General features: G+C 38.0%; 1 protein-coding gene across 9 annotated transcripts in view; it reads right to left on the bottom strand.

Annotated features, from left to right (window-relative positions):
* LOC122838246 (ephrin type-B receptor 3-like) overlaps positions 1-24,057 on the bottom strand; it is a 68,139-nt gene extending 44,082 nt beyond the window's left edge. For 8 of the 9 annotated variants that reach the window (XM_044128741.1, XM_044128736.1, XM_044128737.1 and 5 more), the window contains exon 1: positions 23,343-24,050. In XM_044128741.1, coding sequence (XP_043984676.1) covers positions 23,343-23,406 — 64 coding nt within the window. In that variant the 5' untranslated portion in view covers positions 23,407-24,050. Of the gene's footprint in view, positions 1-23,342 lie in introns of all 9 variants that reach the window. The other variant, XM_044128733.1, reaches the window with a different exon arrangement.
* Between the last annotated feature and the right edge of the window lie 3,896 nt (positions 24,058-27,953).

Raw genomic sequence — 27,953 nt, 5'->3', positions numbered from 1 at the left:
TAAACAGTTACTTTTAATGTAACTTGGTTACTTTCCAAGTCAAGTAGTCAGTAATCTAACTAAGTTACTTTTTCAAGGAGTAATCAGTAGTCCGATTAAAGTTACTTTTTCAAAGGGAGGGGAGGGGGGCCACAGCAGGCATTGTGCTCCTTGGAGGGGGGCTCACCCTTTCATACTTTGAAAACCCCTGGTCTAGATGAAGGAATAAAATATAAAATTGTTTATAATGATGATCTTTTTAATGCAGAATGAACCTCAAGGTTTTCATTTTTGGAAGTGTCTGGATATCCAGTCCACCAGTACACACAACAAATAAAATTTTTTGTTCAAATCAGCCAAATCCAACAACTTTTTTAAAAAATATTTTTTTTTACCATAAACTCTGATTGTGTTTGGATGAGAAGCGCAAACAAAGAAAAACAGTAGATCAAAATATGCAACATAATGTGGATCAGAGCCTCATCATTCAGGCGCACAACCTCCTCAGTGGAAAATAAGCATCAGTCTGTTTTCAACAACTGGTTGCTTGAAGAAAAATCCAGCGGTAGTAGTTCCCTCATCTAAAACTCGAATTACACATGTAAGTGTGTAATTCTAGGCATTTTTCAAGTTTATGTTATAACTTACAAAAAAAAAACAAAAAAAACACTGTTGGTTAAATTCAGTCTTATTCATATGTTTACAAATGCAGGCATATGTTCAGACATGCTTTGGGAATGTGCAGGAAAATACAGATTTGGGGATGCACACAGACGGCTGAAATCAAAACACTTCCTTGTGAAAGGGCCTGCACAATGTTTCCTTGTCAGCCAGACCTGTAAGATAACAACTTCACTACTTCTCCTCAGCTAAAGATTTTAAAATGTGGCAACAGAAAAGACCCTTTTCTTTTCAGAGCCGTGAAAACTGCACTTCACATGCAGTGCGAGGGGAATGTGGCCATCGATTTGTCTGTCCTATGATGTTTTTCACAACTGGGTGACGAGGACAGTCCACCGCTCTTTCATCTTTCATTCATTTATCAGTTCACCTTTTGTCAGACATGTTCCAGCATGTGATTTACTGGGTTTTTAGTAATTCAAAAGTTTTGAGAAAAAAAACCTGAGGAATAATGACTGTGAAATATTGTCTGTTTGCTCTGGCATGTAATTAGAACTGTTTTCACTTAAGATTTAACAAAGTTCTCCCAGAAAGAAAACTTTTTGATGCTTTTGGTTGTTTTAAGCTGGCTGCAAAATAATTCTCAGATTTATAGACAAAAGATACATCCAGCTAATGAAAAGGGATGAATATTACACAATATTGGGTACATGAGAGGTTTTAAGTTTCAGCAATAATTATCAATTAACAAGAATCAAATTATATTACTTGGTGCGTTTTATTATCTAATTCTAATATGGTCCTGCTATTAAAAATGTTGCACAATTTATTTTAGGCTTTTGTAAATTTAAACATTTAAACTGTGTTTTAAAGAATATCTATTCACGGTGCATTTGACCAATCACCTTTTCACATTTTAACTAGAAAGGCTCAAAGACAGTCCTTTAAAAATCAGTGAAAGTTTACAGGAGAGAGAAAGCTTTAACGCAGATGCCGATTATTTTGCCCCTGGCGTGTAACAGTTAACCAATACCAACATTCTCACAGAGCTCATATGTTATTCATATGTCTGTGACCGTTTTTGTTTCTACCAAGGATACCCAATCCTGCCTAATAAATTTTTTATTTTTTTTTATCTTTAAAAAATGGTGTAAGCAAACTGTTAATACAATAGGGCAACAACCCAACAATGTCTTCTTAATTTTTTTCTATAAGTCTAAATAGTAGAGCCTCATTAAGTGGATGGATGGATGGATGGATGGATGGATGGATGGATGGATGGCCAACAATAATAGCATATATATATATGCTATTATATGTCACTGACATCTGAGACAGTAATTAGAATTACCTTGCAAGGCAGACTTTCTTTTTGCAAGAAACATTTAGGAATTATAATATTACAAACCCCCTTGTTGCATCAAAATTACAAAGTTCTCTGTTAAAATATCCAATGAGCTTGCAATCTACAAAGTACTGGTTGTTTTGTATCTTCGGTACAAAACAACCAGTACTGGTGTGTTTTAAACTGTCCAAACTTTCATAGTGGAAAGACATGGTTCTCATTTTGAAATGATTACTTTAAGGACATAAAGTCTGCCTGTGTTTAACCACCCTAGGAAATGGGCACCACACCAGATTTCTGTAGAGACATGGAATGTTTATATCACCCAACATGGAAAGTATTGCCTCAAACTTTTTCCATAAATGTAACATTTTTTAAGCGCATTCATCCAGGAAAGCTTTTGCTCATTTCCCCTCAAAGTTTTACAACATTTTATAATTTAGTCCGAGTTTTCTCTTTTTCCAATAAAACAAAACCTCAAATGCCAACAGAAAACATGATTTAAAGGGAATACAAGCTTATAAATTCAAAGTATACAAGCATGCACTAACGTCCTTGTCTGTGCACACCTTTGCGTGAGACGCTTAGATAGAATCACCCAATTTCCTGGCTGATGACTCAACTAGCCACGACTGAAAAATGCAAACAAGCAAGTGAGTAGCACGCTTGGTTTTACCTGGAAGACGTGCATATGAAAATACCGACCCTGTTTTCAAACTTTGTGTGTGTTTGTGAGTTTATAGCAATTTGTCTCTTTCTGTTTGTGTGTGGTAGAGGATTCTGGAGGGGAAGCTTTCACCCCAGCAGTTGATTTGTCTCATCTATTACTCTTTGAATCAGCATTACTACATAGACTATAGTAATGCTGTTGATGTTTAACTATGATGTTTAAAACACACCATAGTCAAGACTTCAACCACAGCAATTTCTGAGCAAAAGCAAATGCAACCATACTGATACATATCAATACACATGCAGCAGGTAATGATTTTAAGCCTTCAAAACCGAGATTTCAACACAAATAAAAGTAACAAGCAGGCAAAGAAACTTTTGGGCTCCCTCTTTACTTTTGAACATGCATTTGCAGAAAGTGTGTTACTCATGAACATGTTTCACCAAAGCATTCCTTTGTTTTTAATAGAAAAACATTAAAGGGAAAACAGAAAAAAGTGCAGCGATGGATGGATGGACGGATAGACGGACGGACGGATGGATGGATGGGTGACATATACTTAAAAATCTATTTTCTTTTTCCATAAACATCCAGATGTAGAAATAATTAAAGTCTTTTTAAACAACCCAGTTAATAGGAAAAAAAACATAATATCCACTGAATACCCAGACATTAGCTCTAAACAGTGAATTAATGAACAAGCAGCTACTTGTGCAACATAAATTAAATAAAACACATATCTCTCCTGAATAAATATTTATTTATTCAAAGCTTGTTACTGGTGTTCGTCAGTGCCTCATTATATGTTCATCCATAAAGAAACATAAAAGGGGCCACAGAGCCATTTACTCAGATAAAACAGTGTTGATATTCTTTGATATGCGGCCTGCTTCAGTGGCTCCTCTGTGGAAAGCATTAATGAACAAATAACACTCCAGAGCTCCCAATCTGATAAGAATAATGTAAGGCGGTACAGAGAAACCAAGTGCCTCAGAAGTCACAAAAAGGGAGGAAGATAGACTATTATTTAATAACTCTTGAAATAAGCATTTTACTTACATAACAGTCTTATTTATGCTATAAAATTTTAATTAACTAGAGTTGCTGCATGACAGGCATATCTGAAACTTTCGCTTTAATAATATAAAGCTACATAATTTTTAACGTTTAATCAGTAATACTTTTATAACAAATTTATGTCAGATCATGATTTCCTGGTTAATGTCAAGTTGTCATAATAAATACATTTTGAATAATGTCAACTTTGCATTAAAAATGTCATGATTTACCGAATGACACTTTATGACAAAAGTCACAAATATTCATGAAGAATTACTCGTGTTCATGACAGGTGTTATGTCCTGTTTATGACGGTGTCATAACCGTCTATTTACACAGTGTCTGTCTGGGTCTGTCTCCACACAAAAATTCACCTAACACCTCAATTTAGTTCAGGTATTAGTGGTGCACCTAAAACTGACAGGTGAGTGTCATAACTTCTTCCTAATACCTTCCAAGTCAAATTTAGAATATCATGTTAGTCGACGGTGGTTTTGTCAGGCCTCAATTTACCCTGACATCTCAGCTTAATCTCCTCCTACTCACACCGGTGCAGAATCCATGCCTGACTCTGAATGAAAACATTTCATTATCCTGATCGTCTAACCCATGATACTCCTACCAGGAGACCAAGAATAAAAAGATAAAACAGTGTTTTCTTAGTGAGGACAAGTGATTCTGCGTCTCACACAAAAGGATGTGAAGAAAGAGTGACTCGTAAAAAAATACAGCACGGTTTTGTTTTATGGTCGTGTAATGATGCATCAAGCTCATGTGAGGAGATGTTAAGAAACTTTTTTTGTGAAAACTAAGTCCCCAATCCTGCTACCACAAATATTTCTTCGACTCATATATTTTTACTCTGCATCTGAAAAGCTCTGTAATTACAACATGAGTGATTCCAATGAAATATGCTGAAAAAGCTCTGCTTTGCTTGCAGGTGGCCGTAATATTGGCATTAGCTGGATCTCATTCTACAGAGGATCATGATCACAGATAAAGCAGTGCCAGAATTTACACATGAGTTGTAGCTTGTGTTTTCTTTAGCGATGTTTATCCTTTCCTCTCAGGCATGATTTCTTTTAAGATTTACATTTGAAGTTGAAAGGCTTTTAGAAAAAATATATATTTTCATTTCTGGAACCAGAAATGGTGGCTTCATCTGTTTTTAGAAGGCGGCCACAAGTTAAAACCAACTGAATAGTGCAATGAAAGCCAAACAAAAAAATATGGATTATCAATATTATGTAAATAGAGGCCCAGCATTTCATTCCTTCCCCAATGCTTTCAGCAAAGACCCTCTCATTTCAACAAAGACAATAACCTAATATTTTTGTTTTTCAAGATGCGTAGGGAGTGGCATGAAAACAAGGGGTAAACAAGAGATAAAAACAATTAGATAATTATTCCAAGCCTTGGGTGTGGCTACCACAGCTTTCTCAAAAACAACTGAAAAGACGACACACGAAGAAAAAAAGTGGAGGAGAAAAAGTAAAACGAAAATAAGAGACAAGTTATTAAAGAAAAGAGTGTAAGATGGGGGTAAAAGCCACAAAGAGAGCAGTGGAACAAATGACAGGTGAGTGAGGTAACAAAGGAGGGATAAAAAAGGAGGAGAGAACACAGAGGAAAGAAAAGGAGGATGGAGAGCCTACACACAGTGTCTTGTATTCCCGCTTTCCCTGCACTCCTTTCCGTGCCACCATGTTTCTGGCATGCTGACATGCATTAGACCTTCAGAGACATCCACAGTGTCCTCTGTATGTTTATGTGTTTGCCTGCGGTGCGTGGATTCCACATGAAGCCTGTTGGGAACTGTTTTTGCTCATTGCTTTGCTGCAGTCCAGGGAGCTATTGTCTACATCACCACTGTCCTTTCCTCAGTTCTTCCCAGCCATTCTCTCCTTTCCTCACTTTTCTCTTTTTCCATTCTCCCCGGTGTTACCTTGCTCGACTGCATCCATTCATAACAGCTCAATTGCTTTGGTAAAAGACTATCTGGAAGAAAGAAGCACAGACTCCTGGGCTAAACTCATATGTGAGGCTGATAGCAGCAACTGTCCTAGGGGACTTCTGTATGAATTGCAGCGGAATCGTTTTATTGATGCTGAAAGCGATGTTTGCATGTGTAGCTAGGCGCAGATTCACCTGTGTGAATGAATATTTGCTTGTATGGTTGGAAGCTGCCGATTAGTGGATCTCAAAAGTAAAAGGAAATATAAACATCCACTAAAATACACACTAATGCACAGTTTTTGTTTGAGAAGCTCTGTGGTGTTGCCTGGGCAGCTGCATTGTGCGTGAATAGCTACAACTGCTTTAATAGCAGGTTTCAGACTATTTTGTCAGCAGTAGCTGACTCAACAATCAAAGCTTAAACAAGCCTTTACAATATACTTACATAAGGCAAAGGCACACACATTATACTTTATAGATACAAATAAAAAGAAGACATGTTATTAATACACATATACATGCATGCACAGACACACACAAACATGTAAATCCTCCTAGTTCACAGGGGGTACAGCCTAGAAAGAGCTAGAAAAATCCATTGAACAAAAGCCGTGGGTTTTTCAATGCCTGAGCACCACAAGAAAAGGGGCTTAGCACACAGCTTTGCCACTTTGTTTTCACAGACACAGAGTCTCTCACAAACACATGGCTTTTAAATTTCTTTGACTCTTGGTGTATTTGTGCCTCTCCATCGCCGGCCCATTGTTTCACTTAATACATGCTCTGCTAACACAGCCATCTGCCAACGTATCAGCTCACCTTGCAATGCACTTCCAAGGCAGTGTGTAATAATTGTGTTTAATCTAATAAAAGATGGTTACTTCCTGTTCTGCCCGGAACAGCTGCCCCTGTGACTGCAGCAAGGGGCAAAGCCCCAATGCGGTCCACATTTTCCACATGCCAGTGGCTTCCAATTACTTTAAAATAGTTTACAAAAAATACTGTGGTGGTAGAAACCAACAGTCTTTGAGGTCTGCTTGTTTAATTTCTCTTTCTCCTTGGAAACTTGAACAGACATTATAAACAACATATCACATCTGGGAGAACGGGACTAGCGATTAGCATAGATTGCAACTAAATACACTAAAAGCTATCTTTTGGCTCATTGAGCAAGAACTAATGATTTATGAAGACACTGCAGGTTAATTATCATTGAAGTTATCATCACCAGTTATTTTACTTTGCTGGCAAGCCCTATTTTGCCTGTGTGAAAAAAAAAAAAAAAAAAAGTTTCAGAAATTTTAATGGGTGAGCTCCGCCCTGGGATCACATAAATATTATCACAGCCTCAATCTTTTGTGCTTATTTTTCTAAAGAGGGAATAAGAGAAGTAGATGACGTGCAAACCCCGACTGGCTGGTGCCTCTTACATCAGCTTTTTATGCATACACAGGTATTGTCAGACTTTACCTGCTTTCCGTGCCATTAGCTTTTCAGAAAACAAAAACAAAAGGGACTGTGGGACAGTTAAAGTAAAGAATGCAACCAGCCAGGTCAGTGTTAGTGAAGGTACACACCCTTACTGTAACTATGTAAGAGTGCCTTCTTTTTTGTCTTTACATGTGAAAAAAATGTGTATCTAAGTACAATAACAGGATCTGATTTTAAGAAAGGAAGCAGTACATGCAAATGCAATGCAACAGGAAATAAATTAATTATACTATTCTATGTATTTGTTGCTTCCTCTTGGCCAGGACTCCCTTGAAAAAGAGATTTTTAAGCTGGTAAAATAAAGGTTAAATAAATTTTTTTTAGATGCACTTTCATCCTTTCAAGACTAAACATCTACAACGGTAGATTATGTGTCATTATTCACATGGTTCTACTCTTTCTTTTTTCCCCAAGTCCTTCCTTTCTTTCTCGTCAGTGTCTCTTTGTTCCTACTTTTATGACTGGCTCTCCCTTTTATACATATGGCTACTGCTCCCATTTATCTTGATCCCTTCCTTCTTCCTTGATGTGGGTTTCTTAGCTTTAAATATCTAGCCACCTTTTAAACTTTTAACTGGAGTACTTAAAGTTTCTACCCTGCAAAACCACCATACTGGAGCTTCTTTTTGCACACGTTGGCAGCACAACCTTCTTTTTTTCTTTACATGAGCAACATTTTATACCCTATGATGATAAACAGCTGTATGCTAAGATTTTACAAAAACAGTTGAATGTTTTTTGGGTTTTTTTTGTGTGTGTGTGTGTGTGTCAGGCTTTACAACTCAGATTAGTGGTGTGAAATTAGTGTTTATTTATTATTTGGAAACATTAATTTAAAGTAAAAGGTGAGGGTGATACATGATAATTACTTTGAGCCCTTTTTTCAACACTACCTATCTGCTAATGGCTTGATGATATTAATCACACTGATCTGTTTTAGGTGGATGCTGTGTATCATGCTATCTTTACCTCTCCTCTTCTCCTTGTTGGGCGTCTATCCTTAATCACTGTTGAGTTAATTAATCTTACACTTGGCTGCTATAATGACTTGTTAGATGTCCTCTGTGCTTACGGACTTTGTTTCTTTGGTAGCTAAAATCACCTGTGAAGAACCAGTATGTAGAAAAGGATAGAAAAGAATGTAGTGAGCAAGTTCTATGTAGCATTTTTTTTTAAAAAGAACAATCAGCGTATGTTTGTATTTTATATGTTTTCTTTAACATCTTATCATAAGTGAAGTACTGGTTTGTTATGGAGTACAACTTGGAATAATGATGCAGAAATACTAAAACACTAATAGCAATGGTACAACTGCAGGGAGCATTAATTTCAATATTAACAACATATTGTTGTAAATATTATCTTTAAACAAAATCAATGTTCTCAAGGTAGCAAATGTATTGCAAGTGTCTAAAACAAATAATGTTTTATTGTGACTTCTTTTAGGTCAGAAGTTGATAAGGTTAAAAAAAATCAAGTCAACAAAAAGAAAAACAAAATAATAAAGACTGTAAATTTTGTTTTTCTTCTGCTCATTCCAAGCCTAGATAAAGAGTTGCAACTGTAGCATAAAAGAGAAGAATGGAGACCAGGAAGTTAATTTGCAGATGCAAACAATTAAATACACATGTCCAATAATTTGGTTTAAATGGCATTGTCATTTAGGGACTTGTAGCAACTTTCAGGACAGCCAAATGCTGTTTACTAAGGAGCTGGAAACAGTAGGCATTAGTAAAGCAATGCAAAGGCAACATTGACACAACTTTATCTTGTACTGTTCTGTTACACTGTTAACTTGTTCCTCTCAATCATATAACACAGCAAGCCAAATGTGAGAAAAAAGACATAAAAGCAACCTATTGTTGTGGATACTTGCACAGAAGCTGGCAGTGGGTATGCACAAAAAATTAAATACCGGTATGTACATTTTCATATGCTGAAATTTTAAAAATATTTCTGTTGCAAAGCATTTTCAAATGGATCAGTTTTTTTTTTGTTTGTTTGTTTTTGTTTTTTTTTGTGGAGGGTGGGGGGAGGTTGTGTGTGGACAAGAAGTGCTAATGCAAAATAAAGTCAGATGATAACAGGCTTTTTTGAATATTTTAACTTTAGAGAAACTCTTGTGCTTTATCTAGGCCTGGAATGAACAGAAATAAATAAGAGATATTATTTTTGTCCAATCCATATTTACATTTAAAAAATTGCAAATAAGTAACCAAATTGGTAAATTAAAAAGGAATGTAAATTACTTTTAGCATACATTGACAAAAATTAGGAAATGAAGACCAGACTATAACAGCCCTGACATCCTACAGTGTTTTTAGCCCAGCTCAGCGTTATCTGGTCAATCTCATGGTCAGGGATTCGTGGGGTCCCAAACCTTATTACATATTAATGTATTTAACCCATGGAGAACCCCCTCAATAGATAGCCACAGCACAGAATCCTGGCTCTGGGCAATTAAAAGTAATTGACGGATGGACAGACAGAAATCCAAGGCTGCTGGGGTCCATATGGCAGGGGGTTTTGGAGGCCCACTGCAATTACATAAAGACCTCTGTGCATTGGCATGACACACAGAGAGCCCCCGACAGCAACACAGGAGAGAGAAGGAATAAATCAGGCCGCAGTTAGTCTTTCTTGCAAAGACTGATAAGGACACACATAGCATATACGCACTTACACGTGTACAAGTGGCAGGGAGCTAAGTCCCAGAATGCAGAAAATTCACACATCGTGCATAAAATGGAACAGAGAGAGGACTTTTTTCCCCTCTAACTGTAAAAACAAGAAACGGAAACACATGCCAACTATAATTGTCAACAATCCTCACAACAAGGAAGTCCAACAATCCCAAGGCCAAAAGATTATTCATTTCCTCCTCTGTCATCTAAATGCATCTTGATGCACTGGTGTAGATCTCAAAGGAAGACACTAGCTGTTTGTCGAAACAAGGAAGACAATGACCAGAGTCTAAAATGAGTAAGGCTAAAACATAATTGTTTGGGTGAATAATCATTGATAGTTTAGAGTAATTTTTTTTTCAGTTTACAATTTTCCAATCTTTTCTTCCTCCTATTTACTTTGGGGTATGAGGGAGAGACGTAGGCTACAACAGTTAATGTATTATTCACTCTTTATTGATGTGTAACTAAAACTAACAGTTTAGAGGGAGTGGGGTATCACCAATTATCCAACACCACCACCACCTTCACTTTCAGACACAGTAGCTCTAGCCACAGGGCCGCCAGGCATGCATTGATTAACATACTGACAGAAGATGCACATTTATGCATGCAGATGTTTCCCTGTATCTAAGCCATAAACATCTGTCACACAGGTGTCACTGAGTGTATTGAGAGACCTAAATTTGGCATGTTCATTAAAATGTTAGAATAATACTCCACTAGAATGATACCAAACTACAAAAGTATGTCTATGCCCAATGGTTCTGTATAAAAATGGGTGGGTAAGTGAAAATCTTTGTTAGAAAAGCTTAAAAGAAAATAATACAAAATGAGCCAAATATTTGTTTTCTTCTGTAAGAGGAGACTGGAAACAAGAAGCACCAAAAATAATATTTGGCTATCTCTTAAGGATAAATGTGTAGACTTGCAGAACCACTTGTTGGTCAAAGTGAAAGAGGCAGGGTAAGTAAAGCTCCTTCCACTGGGTGTGGATCAGCCTTGACCCAATTAGACACTTGAACCAGCCAGGAATACGACTGAATCCTTAGAGATTTTAGTCTGTGCATCTGACTCTGGACCACTGTTTATGGGCTTCCAAAACCACAACACACAAGGCCACACTCAATAAGGACAGTAGCCCAAAATGGTGAGTTCATCAGTAAATGAAACAAAAAAAAATTGCTTTTGAAGTATCTAGATTTTAAGGTTGGCACAAGATACAGAATTATGCTACTGAAAAAGATTTGCTTTAAGTATGTGAATCGATTAAGTGAATAAAATGATGGCTATGTTAAAAAAGCCCATTTTCACTCCCATAACAATTAAGTTGTCTTTCTTTAAATATTCTTTATTTAAAGAATAAAGAATATGTATTCTTTAAATAAAGAATAAATATACTTTTATTTATTCTTTCTGTCATGGCTCAACACGTCCAGGCTGCTCTGGTCTTAGCCTAATGAACAGGTGAAGAATTCCTCTGACAGATGGCAATGGATATGGATTATGTTTTTTAAAGTGTGGCCTCATTATCGTATGTGGGGGCACTTTATCCAGTACCACAGAAACACAACACCAGACAGCGTGAGTTGTGTAACGTCAAGGTCAAATTGGGTGCTACACTTTGGTGGTGCACATTGACAAAATAGGGTCTAAAAATTGTCTGGAAGCAGAGCCATTAGTGAGACACTAATTGGGGGTGGGGGCCAAGTGGTAGGGGTCGAAGCCAAGATTCATAAATAAGTAAGTGCAGGGGCAGCTTGGTCGCTTAATTAACAAAGCGTGAAAAAAGGGTGTGAATCCCATGAGACACCAGCCCAATCTGGTTTAAGGATGGGCAATGGGCAGCAATCCTGTCTGTCTTTGTGGGATTGATTGATAGCACGCTAAATTGAATTTCTAATCATCACCACCCTTTTAGTTTCCAGACCCTTGAGGATTTACAAAGGCCAGAAGTGTCAAAGGAGGCAATGCTATTGTATACCTGTTTCTAACACTGTTGCCATAAACACAGTACAAAACACCCACACACACACACACCCACACACCAAATCAACCTATGTTCGCCTGAGCATTCCCATCTGCCCAGGGGTTATCTGACTCCCGTGTGTGTTCTCGCTTGCACTTTCATGTGTTTGTCGATTGTTTTCACACTCATTTGCCTCACTATTTTAAACCAAGACATCCCCTTGCAACTCACACTTAGACACCCTCTTCCACCTAGAGTAACATCTTAAGTTACAGGCAACTGCAAAGCATCTGCTTTTTTTTTTTTTTTTTCTTTTCAACCGCTTCTTCAAGGCTAATCTTTCACATTGTCCAAGCTGACAGCTGAGGAATAACTATTATTATTATTATTTTTTTTTTAATAAAAAGCCTAGGGCAACAATGACATGTTAAAAGCGCACCCCAACCCACACCAAACCTGTCATGTAAGTGTTGGGCTTTGAATTTTGCTTTCTTTTGTTTCCCTTTCCTGTATATTGAGTGCCATTTGGCTTTTGTGAGATGAAGAATACAATTGCAGCCAGTGGAATATGTGGAACTGATATGTATCCCATGGCTTTGAGCTGCTGCCTTACCTCTTCAGACACATAACAAGGAGAGGTATATTCACCCTGAAGATCTAATTAAGTACTAGACAGTAACAATACCACCTGTCTCCTACCTGCTTACTGTCAGGGTTGGGATTTTAGCATAGATAAAGGTTGTGTAGATGAATTCAAACTGACAGACTGTAAAGCCTTACCTTCAGAAAATGCTTATAATATATCTTTTTAGTTTAACTCAATTACCCCAGATGTATCCCAGTGTTAAGTCCAAGAAAATCTATTACCATTTGAGTAAAAAGTAAACTGACATCCTATACAAGCAAAGTTATGGTAACCAAAGTCATTCTAATATCCAACAATGCTCAAACCTTCACAAACATTTAACAAAAACTAAGGTAGTATTGAACTATGTGGCTAAAAGGAGAGTTTGCTCTCTTGCTCTTTTCACTTGTTCAATTAATATTTTTGTGTCATCTGCCTCTCCCTGATAGACTGGTGACCTGTGAAAGGTGAATGCCACAGCCTTGTGCAACTCTGCAATGTTTAAAGGGAAATAGAAAATGGATGGATGGCTGTAAATCCACCAATTGGTTCAGTTTATATTGAATCCAAGCCTGCATCTACTATTTGTGAGCAGAGAGGTTGTGCAAGTTAAAGAATGTGGGTAGGCACTAGTAAAAGGCATTGGTAAAGAACTGTAGATATTAGATTTCAGGTCCAATTGTGAGGAAGGAAGCTTTGTTTTACAAGCCAAGAGTTGGGCCTGTGTGTTGATAATATGCTGCAGCGTAATTACTTTCCTCAAACAGATCTCACAATCACAGCCTTCAAAATTATTTTTGACTTAATTTTTTTTCTAGACTATCTATCCACCCTTCATTCATTCGCCCATAAACTCAGTGGATGGGCGGAGTACAATAGGCATCATAGCAAAGATGAAACTTTGCATCTTGTGATCAGATATTGATGCAATCTACAGAGTTATGAAACATGTGACTTTAGCTAAAGAGTTTGGAAATCTTTAGAAGATGCCTTTTCTGATTTTTTCTGTTTGCACCGTTTCATGCATACTGCCACATAACTTCAAAATGCCGCATTTCTTTGAAACCAAGGCAGACAGAAAATAAGGGGGTCTTTGGACTGCCTAGATATTTCAAACCCCTTCCTCTTTTCTCAACCCTCGAGCTTCCCTGCTGCTCTGGCAAGACAGGGAGGAAGATCGATTGGGTCCGACAGAAATAAAAAGAACAGAGCCAGCTGATTGATTCATTAGCTGAGCTGTGAATGACTGGTAATTTGCTCTCTGACCCTAACAAGAGGTTGCAAGGGTGAAGATTTTTAGAGGGTCTGAATAAATGTATAATGTTTGGAGGTAATTTGTGTATACGTTTGTGTGGCTGAGCAATTAAGCAACTGTCATTATTCGTTTGAGTAAGACGTGTGTTCGAGATGGAAATGAGAGGTCAGGAGGGACTCCCATCGAGTGTGAAAGGGGGAAGAGAAGCTGTCTATAGTCTGACTTGGCACAAAGGTTGGGGGTAAATCAATATAGCCAGGCACTTTCATCCAGCTCAATGTGGTTCACATTATCTGAATAAAAAAAGGAGCTAACAAGGACCATGTTCAACAAATATAGCAATACACTGAGAAAACAAAAAATTATGGATTATGAGTGGTCTTACAAAATAATTGCAAATCAAAAATTGTGGCATGCATTTGCATACTGTACTCCTGAGTTAATACTGTAGAACCACCTTTTCCTGCAATTAAAGCTTCCTGTCTTAGGATGTATCTCTCTATCTGCTTTGCACACTGAATGCACTTTTCCTCATTCTTCTTCACAATGTGCAAAGGTTACAGCTCAGTTAGTTACCCTAAAGAGCATGTTTCTACATTCTAACTTATATGTATATATACATTTCCCTAAATCATTCTATTGTAGCTCTGGTTGTATGGTTGGGCTGTAATCTTGCTGAAAGGTGAACATCCACTCCAGTCTCAAGTCTTTTGCAGATCATAACAGGCATTCTTTGGAAATTGCTCTGTGCTTAGTTTGATCTATTTTTCTATCAACTCTAATCAGCTTCCTTGTTTGTCTGTTTTACTTGACTAAATTTGATCAAGTTCAAGGGGTAGAAATACTGCAATGCAATCCAATGGAAATCTTCTTAATCAGTAGCTGATAGACAATCTTTTAACAGTTCTGATTCTATAAAACTAAAAGTAATGCTTCAATCTGACCTCTATTTGCAACTAAAAACAGGAGGTTATCTCTTTCACACATACATCTTTGGACATTGGATGTGCTTGGACATTCGCATTTATTGTCCTCTAATCAAAACACATATTTAAACCTTTAAAGTTACAATGTCACTTAGACTTCACATCAACCCTGGCTGAGGTTAAATAAATGCTCTTCGCAGCGGGCAGCTTCTGAGGAAGGTTGTGGTGGAACCATGGGGATTATGTAAATATCTTCACAAAGGTTGCATGTGATTGGTCCCGCTGTCACTGAAATGTGTTGGATTTGCCTGGGGTGAGATGAGCAGAGGAGTGTGTTTAGGAAGTTTGGGGGAATCTTCTGAACTGTTGATAATAGAACATGGGTTTGGTTAAACCTGTTGCTGTTACTCAGAAAATCCAGAAGAAAAATGATGAAAAATTTTACTGCATAGGAAAGAGTTATTCTTCCCTGAAGGTTTTTTGAAGTGCAGCTGGAAAGTGTTTTTGACACAGAGGATAAGAAGCATTGCAAGCGTATCAGCCTCCTTCTGTACAAGCCAAACTCAATAAGAACAAGACCGCTTTCACACTGTTCACCTGACAAAGAAAAATATTGACCATTTGAGCACCTTTTCTCTCAAACAGAAATTGCTGCTAATTTCCCCAGACATTTAAGCCCATCATATTAATTGATACCAAAGTTCTTTATTTAAAAAAGTAACAACCTTCACACAGAATTGACTCAGAATCTCCATTTAAAAATGCACAAAAGTTGCTTCTTTGTTCTTAAAAGGAATTAGGCCTGGAGCTAAGCTGGTTTCCTCAAAATGTTGAGTTATTAACCACCCAGCTATGGTCCAATTCAACAAAAAAGTATACCTTTTCTGCATTCTATTTCCTTCATTTCTCTTTGCTTACATTTAACAAGACCAGTAGAGGCTGAAACCAGGTAATTCTCCTCTAGCCTCAGTGTTTTACAGCTGTGTCCACTCTCCACACAGATGTAATGGGCCTTTTTTAAATAAAAATATCAAAGATCTCTTTCTGCTCCGTTGGCAGAAATTTGTTACAAGAGTCCGAGGCTCGTAAAGAAACAGTAGGAGAAACTGAACTTGAAAACCTGCTGGAAGGAGAAATCTACTTTTTTGAGCTCCACCCTTTGAGTCTGTGTCACGCAGCCTAATGGTTGTCATGTGTCCATTCTCTGTAGTGCTGGTCCATGCAAAACCTTTATCTGCAGACTGGCAGTGGTGCTAAAGAGAAGTCCAGCATACATCCCAAACATAGCTTATGTGCTGCGGTCATGCTTTCAACATTCTCCACTTGTGAGTTTCAACGGTATTCAGTGTCTAGAAAAAGAATCTATACACCTCAACATTTTGTCATATTACAACCACAAACCGGTGCTATGCACTAACCCATAATAGAAAACAATTGTCAAGTAGAAGCAAAAGGAAACCTGGTATTCATTCAAAAGGGTGCATTATGAAAAATATTCAGCACCTTAAATGTGATACTTATTAACACAAACTACTGCAAGCAATTTTCTTTAGAAGTCACCAAATTAGTAAATAGATTCTACCTATGTGAACTTGAGCTTTAGCATTAAAGCAGAGGTTTGCTAGCACACATTACAGAACAAGTGACATCAGGAAACCAATGAATGCAACAGACATTTAAGACACTACAGAAATAATAAATTTCAACCAGGGCAAGGTTGAGAAACAATTTCGAAAGCACATCATCTCAACATACAATCTTCATGATGAAACATGGTGAAACCAACATTATGGTGTGGGGAGGCTTGTCTCCAATGGGGCCAGAGAAGCTAGTCAATAACTCAAAATGAAAAAGGAAAACAGGAAGCAGTCTGAAATCTCCAATACAAATATGATGGAAAAGTTATCTTTCTTGTATCTGCCAATAAGCAGAGGTAAGCTGCACAATCCTTTGTTTTTTGTTTTTGTTTTACAAAATACGCACCACCTTTCAATGGTATTTTTATGCACTGCTGAAATTAGAAGGACCCCAGGAGATTGATTGTTTTATGACTATTGTTAAAGACCAAGACTTGCCGAGGGATGTGAGGTCCGCCTAAAAATATTCCATGAGGGGATCAGCTCTTGGCCTGTGGGTGGAGGTCATGGGGCGTGGGTTTGCCGTGGGTGGAAATCTCAGCAGGTACTAACTCAGTAATAATCTGGACAGTTTGACACATGGTAATCTCAGCTGCGCTTTATGGGCATCCGGTGCAGACAGGGGCTATAAAACATCAACTCTGATGGCCATTAATATTATGCTGAACATTTCACCAGCATTTTGAAAGTCGTTTATATATTTCAGTGAGAACCTCAGAGAAGGCCCTTGCCTGAAGTAGCTTCCTTTCATCTGTACTTGTACAGGAACCTTCAATATAAGCTGATTGTTCAACTAAAACCATAAACAGCTAAAGTGTGCAATAAGTCAACTAACTTAATTCTTTTCCCATACACTAAATTGTAAACACAGCTCAGGGAATGTAAGTCTAAAAGTGTTTATTTTCTCTAACCAATTGTGCGTGGATTATCTACAGTTGCAATGAAAACAAAAGTCACTCTGGTATTATCCAACCTTCTTTTTCTTTTATAAATGCTAAAATAGTATATCCATCCCTCTATGCAGTTATCACATTACATCTTTTTTTAATCCTCCTCACTTGACACCCAGACACACACCCCCAGCAATGCACGCACATAAAAACACTCCCCTAACTACGTATCCCAACCAATAAACACACTCCTTCTGTTTGGGTGTACCACCCATCTTGCACTCCCTACAAGCGCAAAATCTCTCCCTGGCTCTCTTTCACTCCCTCCGTCTGTGTCTCTTCCTTTCTGTCTCTGTCGTTCTGCTTGGCCGCCTGCAGACAGCAGCAGTATTTGCGTGTGTGGGTGTGCGTGCGTGCGTGTGTGTGTGTGAGAGAGAGAGACAGAGACTGTTTGCGTGCATGGTGGGCAGGCTCAGAGACATCCCCCCTCCCATGCTTGCTCTCAACAGTGGGTGTCAAAGACCTGCCATCCCACAAGGCCCCTCTGTTGAATGCCAGGATAGACTTCCCAAACAAATGTCACACAAATGATTCGTCCATAAAAACTGTATACATACTCTGAAAGTTTGAGTGCTTCAAATGAAAATTATGTTTGGGAAGCCACTCATGCCATTTTAAACTACTAAGAATAGTTTGTAAATTAATACTGATATATAGTGACAAAGGTGACAAAATCTGGAAACACTGGTCACATTCATTTGACTTCTTTCTCAAACCTACATCTAGTTAAGTAAGATTGATGACAGTAACTTGTCACCGTCAAGTGGATGAAATATGTCTGCCTCATAAATGACAAGGTCATATAATTCATGGAAATACATGCACGATATTTAAATATGCTGCAATCAGATGTATTATTGGGAGTAAAATGAACCAGATCATTACCTAAAGACATCTACTGTGTACTTTTAAGAATCTAAAATGTAATAAGCAACTGCTTTATGATAGCCATGAGGTTTTATGACATTCTGACAGAATAATTACTCAGAGTAACAATGCCATTTTCACAGTTTTTATGCATGGATTTAAAAGATAAGTGTAAGATATTTACTGTATTTTATCTTACATGGACAAGCAATTAGTCAGGCTACTGCTAAAATAAAATTACATTACAATTACAATTTTAACAATGTTATCTTAAGAATGTATTTATTGTTTTTTATTATAATTTTAATAGACAAACTTGAGTATAAAAAAAAACATCATATAAATTAAGAAGTGTATATAGTGTGTAATACTACTTTTTTCAGTTCTGCACCTTGTAAGGAAACACAAGTGTAACAAGGTGATATTAAGTGATAAGTTTGTTGGGCTATAAAAAGTGGTGTGTAACTTGTCTGTCACTGCTTAAGAGACCTAGTGTCTTTGAAGAAGTGTTACTGTAATCTGAGTGACAGCCTGTGACTTTCACAGCCTGAAATCTTCCCCAAAACACTATTTTTTTTTTTACATTTTTAAGTAAAGAAAGAGCAGCTGAGCCTTCTTTCAGCCAGTTACCGGGCAGTGTGTATCAAAACCATCATGCTACACGGCATTGGAGAAAACTGGTCACTCGGTGGGATCTTCTTAAAAGGACTATTTAAAACAATTTTTTTTAAAAAGTTTGATACTTAAGCAAAATTTACTGATGCAGAGTCTTAAAGTTCTAAAAGAGCACTTCATTTTCTTTCTCACTGTCCTACTCTCACTAGTTTTCTTATACCATCCTTTCCCAGGTGAACCGACAGCCCCGCAGGCCGAATATGGTAGCAGATTAACAGCATATGAAATTCCAGTGTGGCGATGTCGCCATTTAATTCATGAACCATCGGTAGGTGAGCATGAGCGCTTGTTACATGCCCGCTCGATCTGAAAAGACTGTCAACTCTGCTGCAGATCTCTAGGCCTATGACCCAAATCCGCCCTTCAAACCCAGCCACCATCACCAGCGCGCTTCTCCCACAGCACCCCGCCCCAGCTCCTCAAAATGTCGTCATCCACTCCTCCATTTTCCCCCCAGAACGCCCCATACACCAATCTGAATCTAAGTCAAAGTACATCTGTTCAACATGGCGTCAGTCTATAGCATATGACCCGATGACTGGCTCGAATCCCCTGCCGAGTTCAGTATAAAGGGACACTGACGAGGGTGACAGACTGGCACAGTTGTTGTATCTCATCTCTTTTTGTAATTTCTTTAAATCAAACTGTTGCAAACAGCATGGATGATAACCCAAAAAATATTTTAAGGTACAGTAAGTGATGACATTTTTAAAACTTTTGCAGATATATAGATATATATATATATAGATAGATAGATAGATAGATAGATAGATAGATAGATAGATAGATAGATAGATAGATAGATAGATAGATAGATAGATAGATAGATAGATAGATAGATAGATAGATAGATAGATAGATAGATAGATAGATAGATAGATAGATAGATCAGTTTAAGTGGCTGAATGACTTTCCTTTTATTTTGCAAATTCACTTTCACGCCTCTTTAGCCCAATTCCACTCAGCCCTTGAATAGCTTGTGTAATAGCCACCACAGTCACTAATACTTCCCTTTGTTACTCCAACGGAGACCCTAAATACGTTTGTTCAGTAATTTGCCTCTGAATGTCATGTAGAGGAGATCTCAGAGAAAAGTTTGACACAGCAGCTTCCCGCGTGAGCCCCGCTGAGGGCCCACACAGCCTGATCCTGCGTCTATAAGCATGGAGGCCTTATGGCACAACGAGCACGCTGGACAAATGGCCCCCACTTACTCTCTTTATTGCGAAGGTTAATTGTTCTTAGCGAGCAGCGAGACGCCTCAGATGATCTATTGGAACTAAATTGTATCGTTTATTTCTTATTGTAGAAGCGACTAAGTTTTACTAAGTATCTTTTAGGTCTGATTTATAGATAAGTGACAAAACGTATACATTTAAAATATTGCTTTACTTAAGTTGCATCCAGTTTCTGTATTTTATATTGTTTATTTTAATGTTAAACTCAATCTTTTTTTCTTTTTTTTTTTTTTTTTTAAATCGGAACGATGACGACGATCAGATCAGGGCGGGTATCCCTTGTCAGAGCGAGGGGGAGAGAGGAGAGAAATAAATCACGTGAGAACTGTTCGATGAGAAATGTGCCAATTGAAAACAGGCACAAGGAAACTCCTGTGGAGGTGTGATCTCACCCACATAAAACATGAACGTGCGCCACAAAGGGCCTGCTTGTGCGTAATCATGCCACGAAATAAACAGCCATAAATAGAAGGAAAAAGGCACAGAGCGGGGAAATCCTGAGCGGCGACTGTAAGGTCCGTTTGTCTTTGTTTAGACCTAAAATGTTGAAAGCCGAGTTTAAAATTTGCATTAATCTACGGTCACATGCATATTACTTAAGAATAAAACGCCTCACTTGGAGAAAGTTTTTTCAATCTTAAATATGAACTTAAGCGCAAAACTCCCCATAATTCAAGCATTTCCTCGCGAGTGTCGCTTAAATGTAAAGCAGCGGGGCATAAAGTAAAACAATACCAAATTACCCTGGGTGTTATTAAGTTCTGGTTAGAACATTTTGTTTTTACTTTCTTCCTCCGTCCATCACAGGTAATTTACACCGAATGGCAAGCAAACTGCCTCTGCAACCACAGTGGACTGTCATCGAAGCAATTTGTCTCCTCAGCTTTCCAGCAGCTGAAGGTTCAACAAGCCAAGGCCTCATGCATGCAGCTATTCCCCACCGAGGAATACGGTGACCCTAATGGGCACCGCAGCAAGCCACGTCGCACTTTGATCAAAGCAAGAACGGCATGGATTTGTAATCTAATTAAAACCAGTAAAAAAATAAATAAATAAAGAGAGAGAGGGGGAAACAGGAACCAAAACAGTAAAAAGTACCATAAAAAGATGATTCCTTCATTTGAAAATGAATCAGCTTGACGTCCCATCATTCAGCACAATGCGTAGATAAATTGAAAGAGAAATAGCACATTATTAGCAAAGCACCTATTATTTTGATTTTTTTTTTTTTAGATCATCATTATTTTTTTCCCCTAAGCAATCACGTTTACCGAAACCTCGCCGTGTAATTGTGTCATAATTGCATTACAGACAGTAAACTACATCTGAAAGACCCCAGCTTTCATTATTGCATTTCATTTAACTTGTTATACACAAGAAACAGCACGGAAAGGAAAACATTAATTATTTCCTAGCGAATGTCGCCCAGGGTGCCCCGACGACCCGGAGGAGACGCGCTTCGCTCCCTGGTAAACGCTCCCCGGTCGATTCCTCCTGTTTCCCTCGACCTTGTTGTGTTCGTGATGCACCAGAAACAAGCTCAAGCAGAGGCCCATAAATCATCAGCTTGTATTAAAAATCTTAACAACATCCTCAACCTGGTCAGTCGGGTGCAATTTATGGCATAGGTCACGCAGGGAATAGACTGTTCTAACGAAATAGTTCAAATACACCAAGCACGGTCCGCAGCAGCGCGAACCGAGATGACTTTCTTTCTGTTATTCCCTTTCTAGCTCCCCAAGAATTCACTCATTCGTTCGAGCCATGTGTTTTAAGTCAGCGGTTCCCAACTGGGGTCCGGTGACCCGCAAGGGTCAGAGAGAAGGAGCCAGGGGGTCGCAAGGAAAATAATCGCCAACATTTTGCCCAGGAAGTTTGACGAACCAATAAAATACATTTGGGTAGGTTCTTTCTCTTGGCAAGGCGTTTAAGAAATCAGCACTTTTTTCATGCTATATATATATATATATAAATTTTCCCAGACTGGGGGTTCCATTTTTTTCCTGTGTATTTCTGTTTGCCAGGTTCGGGCAAATCAAGAAAACGCGAGAGTAAAAAATAGTAACAAGACTTAGGTTCACAAAAGTAGCACGAGAAGTTTTCTTGGGACGTTATGAACAACATCCCTAGTCTGAATATAGCTACAGTAAAACCATCTTTAATTCACAAAACGGTTTCAGAATGCACTTCAATCCTGTCTCAAATTAAGTACTGTAAAATACATAAATATTTCACTGAAAGCGCAATTCACTTGCAGTTACTCGATATACTTTTCAGGTGGGTTGTGCAGTCAGATCGAGAAAGAAACAGAATAAAAAAAAGAAGTGCTCACTGAACCAGTGGCCCACTGTCCTTCTGGCATCGGAAACTAATGTGCGCCTTTCGTGAAAATCAAGCATCCAGAGTTCAAGCTCCAGACCCCTTTCTCTCAGCCTTCTTTCCATCATATCTCACAAGTAACATGGGGAGATGCACCAAACGGTACTAAGCAATAGAGAAAAAGAGTAAATTGCTTAAAGAAACGACAGATTGAGTTTCCCATTGATTTTACGCACTGAAAACATCAGGACTCAGCTAAAACAGATGGTGCCTCTGTCGAAGCAAATTACTGAAAATAACCAATCAATATTGTTTTACTATATATATATATATATATATATATATATATATATATATATATATATATATATATATATATATATATATATATATATATATATATATATATATATGAACAAAGTATTTGTAAAACTTTTTAGTCATTCTGATTTTCATTCTAAAGTTTGACATTTTCGAAATTCGCAGGAACCAAACTTTTTTATGTTGTATTTTCACTTTTTTCTTTCCTTTCTTCTCTTTTTTAAGACCACTTAAACTGATACGGAGTCCAGATGTCAAAAGACCACACATGCAAACAAGCCTAAAATACACGGAGCCGACCAGAAGGGAAAGTGGCAGTGGGGGGCGGGCTGGTGGTGGAGAGGCCGCCGCCACTCCCTGATGAGACCTGCTGTGTGTAGCTAATTTCCCTTGAAGTGAAGAAAAAAAGCTAGCAAATTGCTATCTGATCTCTACAAAAATAAATATAAAGACAGTGTATCTATAATGTATAATTGGGAGGCGTGAGCTTTAGTTGGGGCGTAACAATTGCATATTGAATGAAGCCTGCCTTCACCGGTGCGCAAACTCATCAAAAACAGTTACTTGGAAAAAAAAATATACTTTTCTTTAAATTTTTGAATTGAACAAATTAAAACTAGAGAATGTGAGTCAAGATGAGCTTTCGGGGTCCTACTAGTTTGGAGAGGTGAAGAAAACAAATACGCTCAGAGGCGAGCCTGCGACGCACCACAACACCAACAGAACAGAAAAAAAAAAAAAAAAGATCTTACCTTCAACGGCGGAGACCACGGACACCAATAGGCTGCATAAGAGCAGAAAGTAATCCATTGTCATAAAGTGCTCAACTTGGACATGAACACAGAGCCGCGGCTGAGAAGAGTGTGGAGGTACAAAACAATCCCGGGGTGACCCAACGCTCCACGCACCCCCAGTTCCGTCCTAGTCCCAGTTGCTGCGTCAATGCTCCAGGCTCAGAGTTATCCTCATTCAACAAAACACTCAGAGGTGAGAGTTCGCGGAGAATAGCTCTGACCTCGGAATAAAATGTGTAAAAACAGAAGCCTTTCTCGCTTTTTGTGTTATTTTCACTGATCCCCAAAGCACCCTATTAAACCAGAGAGCACGCAGGCAGCGGGTGCATGTCTCCCAGTCCCTTTCCTGCGCACTAAGTAAACAGACGGAGAGCAGGTAGTCCAGTCCGCGGTCATCATCCAGTCAGCATTCCTGTTTGGAGATTCTGCTACAAAACAACAACCTGCTCCGGGAGATTCCACAATACTTTTTTTTTTTCTTTTCTGCTGGTCAGAACAGAGGTATCAGAGCCATGGCGAGTGGTCCCATATGAGCATGTGGGTGCTCACGTGCGTCCGCAACCCAGTGGTATTCCCGTAAAGAAAACAGCCGCGCAGTTCACAGATATTTATTCCCTGAGCGAATCTTTCCTCTTCTGGCTGCTCCGTTAAGCCGACTGTCTCGCTCGGATCGAATGATCGAATGAAGCTCCAGAGAGAGGAGGAATAAGGAGTGTGAGGAGAGACAGGGAGAGAGAGAGAGAGAGAGAGAGAGAGAGAGATAGAGAGGGAGACACGCACACAGGGAGAGAGGAGGGGTTACAGTGTGAGCAGCTGCGCTCAAAAAATGCCAACCTATAAAATCACTTAGTTTCAATCTCAAAGTAAAAAGTATTTTCGTTTAAAAATCAAAATCTATGTATATTGACAAATTTTGTTTGTCTGTTTTGATCATATCTCTCACACATTTCCCACAGCACAAAAATCAATCCCCATCTCTCTTTTCCAAATATTTATGGTATTAAAATAGTTTGTTTTTTTAAAAAAATATATATGGAAATACTTTCTTTAAATCATTTGATTTTGCAAATTTTGCCTACCACAAGGTAAGTTTGTTCATTTTTTTTAAATCTATTTTTACCGGGCCACTTTGGCTGTTTCTCCTCTGAAGCAATGGACACACAGCGCCCCCCTGCGGATGCCTTTCATTTGAATGAAGATGAGCTTTCTGCTTATTTCCTTCAGCTACAGCACTTTTATTCTCAGTTTACAAGATTATTGAGATTTAATGGATGGAAATGAAACCGTCAGTCGAAATCCGCTTATAATTTTTAACTCATAATCAAGTTCCTATAAAAGTTTACCTTTGGTCTGAAATAGCGCATATCAACGTTTATCTTTACTGTATGCAATCTGGTTGGACATTCCCCTCAATCGTTGGGGATATAGGCTATGTTTGTCTTTCCCCGTCATTGACTGACAGGAAGAAAGGGGGACGCCTATCACGACTCACCACCAGACTCTTTTTACAACCTGTCCCCTTTGAATTGTAGTTCCTTTGGCTTTAAACACTTGTAGTGTTATCGAGTCAGAAACAGCAGTCACCAAAGTAAAAAAAAAAAAAAAAAAAAAAAAAAAAAAAAAAAAAAACATCTTTAATCGTGCACGCTCCTTTCGATTGTCTCTTGCTGCGCCGTTGCTTTAATTGATTTGGTTTCCAGCAAATTCAAAGCAGCGGTTACAAAATTTGCCAAATGTTATAATAAAATCAACGCCTTCCCAGTTTCTCCGATCTTTTAGTTTAATTAATATGTATATAATTAACTTGAAACCCATATTACTATATAAAAAGAAGGTATACAGGACAAAAGGTGGGATTTAAAGTCAACCTCCATTACTAAGTTGCCTTGCAAGTTTGACTATCAATTATGAATGCTTAAGTTTTCAGTCCTTTCGAAACTGCAACTTCATCTACAGTGGTAAAACATTTACAGTGAAGGACGATTACACAGGTTTATTAAGTTTTGCGAGTACAACTGAACGGTGGACGTTATGCTTTGAAAAACGTGACGATGTTAAGAAAATAAAGGCTACAATTAGAGAATATTAAATTGTTATTGTGAGAAATAGAGTTTTCAAGAAGACAGATATAACCATATCTGTTGTATCTCACTGTTGTGTTGTTTGGGCTTATTGGTATGGAAAAACACGTATTTTCCTCACCTGTAGTTCTAAATGTAATGTAAAGTTATTGATTTCTCCCCTCTAAATTAAATTTTATTTATTGAAGAAAATGACAACTTGTCGTTTTATATGTGGCAAAAAAATAATGCTGTCGTTAAAAATGTCATTTATATTTGAAAACTTTAAATGAACACCTGTAGGAAAACTGATTTCATTACATTACAGACATCATTATTTTGAGTGATGTGAGAGAAATGCATCTTTATTTCAAAGACACATTTTTTAAAACTCGTAAAATTATTTAATGTTTTATTTATTTTGGCACATGTGTTTGGTGAAGAGGCAAAACAGCTCCAATGACCCAAGTAAGGATGAGGAGACTCCATTAAAAGTAGTTTATAAGTAGCCTAAATAAACTAATTACAGAATTATACTAAATGTTCATTTTGAAACAGGAATTGCCTTAGTTCCAACTTATTGATGCACATTGTTAGCAAAAAAAAACTAAATAAATAAAAAGTACATTTCAAACAAGCAAAATAAATAAATAATAAGACATCAGTTTTGTTCAAGACAATTATTTTGCAACGTTTTTTCAAATATTTATAATTTCATAATGGGAATTCTCAAATTGTGATCAATAATTATTCAGAGAAATAAATTTTTCTGAAAAAATATTTTCTTTAAATTTTAAAGTTTTTTTTTTCTTCAATGGAAGTGTCAGTTATTTATAGTAAGTAGCTCAGTCGTATTAGGGCCATCTTTGTTGCTCCTAATGTGTGTTGTTTTCTCATTGGCAGAACATTTGTAGAATCTGGTGTAGAATCACCAGTCTGCCTGAAAGGGAAATCATCCCGTCTGGCAAAGTGACTTGGGTAAGAAGAAATGTGGTGACTTCAAAAAAGATTTTTTTATTTGTTGCCAAAACCACTAAAGCCCAGACTCTCCTGCCAGATTGCTATTAAAAGTTGACCAGGCGCACTTAAAGTCATGGCAGCCACCTTCTTAATTTCAGTGTGCTTCCTGTTATACATAAAGTGAAAGAAGAGCAGCTTTGTCGTAGAAAGCAAAATTTTTGTTTTATTTCTCTACTTTGGTTTCATATTACACAAAACCAGGGAGTGAAAATGAAGGTGTCAGCTCTTTTTCATAAACATGAATAATAGATATAGTTAATTCTAAATACAAGCTTGGCAAAAGCCAATAAGATAAGAATCTTTTTTTTTTTTTTTTTTTTTTTTTTTCCAGAACCTGGAAGGTCAACATAATTTTATCAAACTGTTGTTTTTAGAGCAGTGGTATGGTTTTGCTGAACTTAAGCAGAGTTATTTATCTACATGTTACAGAATATATTACTTGCTTTTCCTTCTAAGAGTCCTAGGTAACAGGAAAACTATACCATAGGCCTGTTTTTGTGCAATGACAGAATTTTACTGCTCTGCGCCATCTGTGCGCTCCGTACACACAGATGGCTTATTTTTGGGAATATTGCATTGATGTTTTCTGCCTGGACACCCACCCTAGCCATTACCCTTTTCCAAACCATGCTTTTATTTTGAAGATTTACCTTACCTTTACTCTGTAATTCAGCCCCCATGAGGAAATGGGATATTTTAGCCGCCTTTGGACGCAACCTCTGTGAAACCAAATTGTGGACATTGATTTTGTCCCAGTGCAGCGTTTGATCTGGTTTGAAGTCCGTAATTTGTTTCAAATGCGGGTAAAACAAATGCATATAAACACATACTGCGCACAGACACAAGGAAATGGTCCGCTAAGTGCTCCTGAGAGCGTCCCAGCAGCACCTGGCACACATTAGAAACCCAATAAGCAAAGTGGCAGACATTTTACTGCCATATGGAAATTTCTCAAGCTTGCACCTACTGAGCTCTCGCCAGACCCTTGCTAACCTCATCCATCCTTCCTCCCACTCATCTTGTGCCAGGATATCAGTGTCTCTACTTTCTCTCACACAAAAACACAAGACCTTGTCTGACGCACACTGAACTTCCCTTTCAATTCCTCCCCCTCGAATCACATGCCTGGATGCATGCACAAACACACACATGGAATGAGCCTATTCAATGTATATAAAACTCCTCCAGACTTCACCACACCAACACACACATACTGTGGCTCTCATGTCTGCGTCTGCTCTAATAGCAGCACTAATCTAATGTGAGTGTGAGAGGATCGCTTTACGGTGGCAATATTAACCGAACAGCAAGATCTTGGTTCTGTTTTGAGTGTCTTTTGATGTGTGTGTGTGTGTGTGCGCGTTAATACGTGCGAGTGCATATGAGTGAAGAGGCAAAGTGTTTTGGTAGTACTGGTGGAGGAGGAGGAGTTGGTGGTGGGTGGCTCTGGAGAATCTCACAAAAAGCTCAAAGCTGGAATCCAGGAAGA

The sequence above is a fragment of the Gambusia affinis genome, linkage group LG10, assembly GCF_019740435.1.
Source record: "Gambusia affinis linkage group LG10, SWU_Gaff_1.0, whole genome shotgun sequence".
Classification (NCBI taxonomy): domain Eukaryota; kingdom Metazoa; phylum Chordata; class Actinopteri; order Cyprinodontiformes; family Poeciliidae; genus Gambusia; species Gambusia affinis.
The sequence above is the reverse complement of the archived record's forward strand: the minus strand, read 5'-3'. Positions and strand labels throughout refer to the sequence as shown.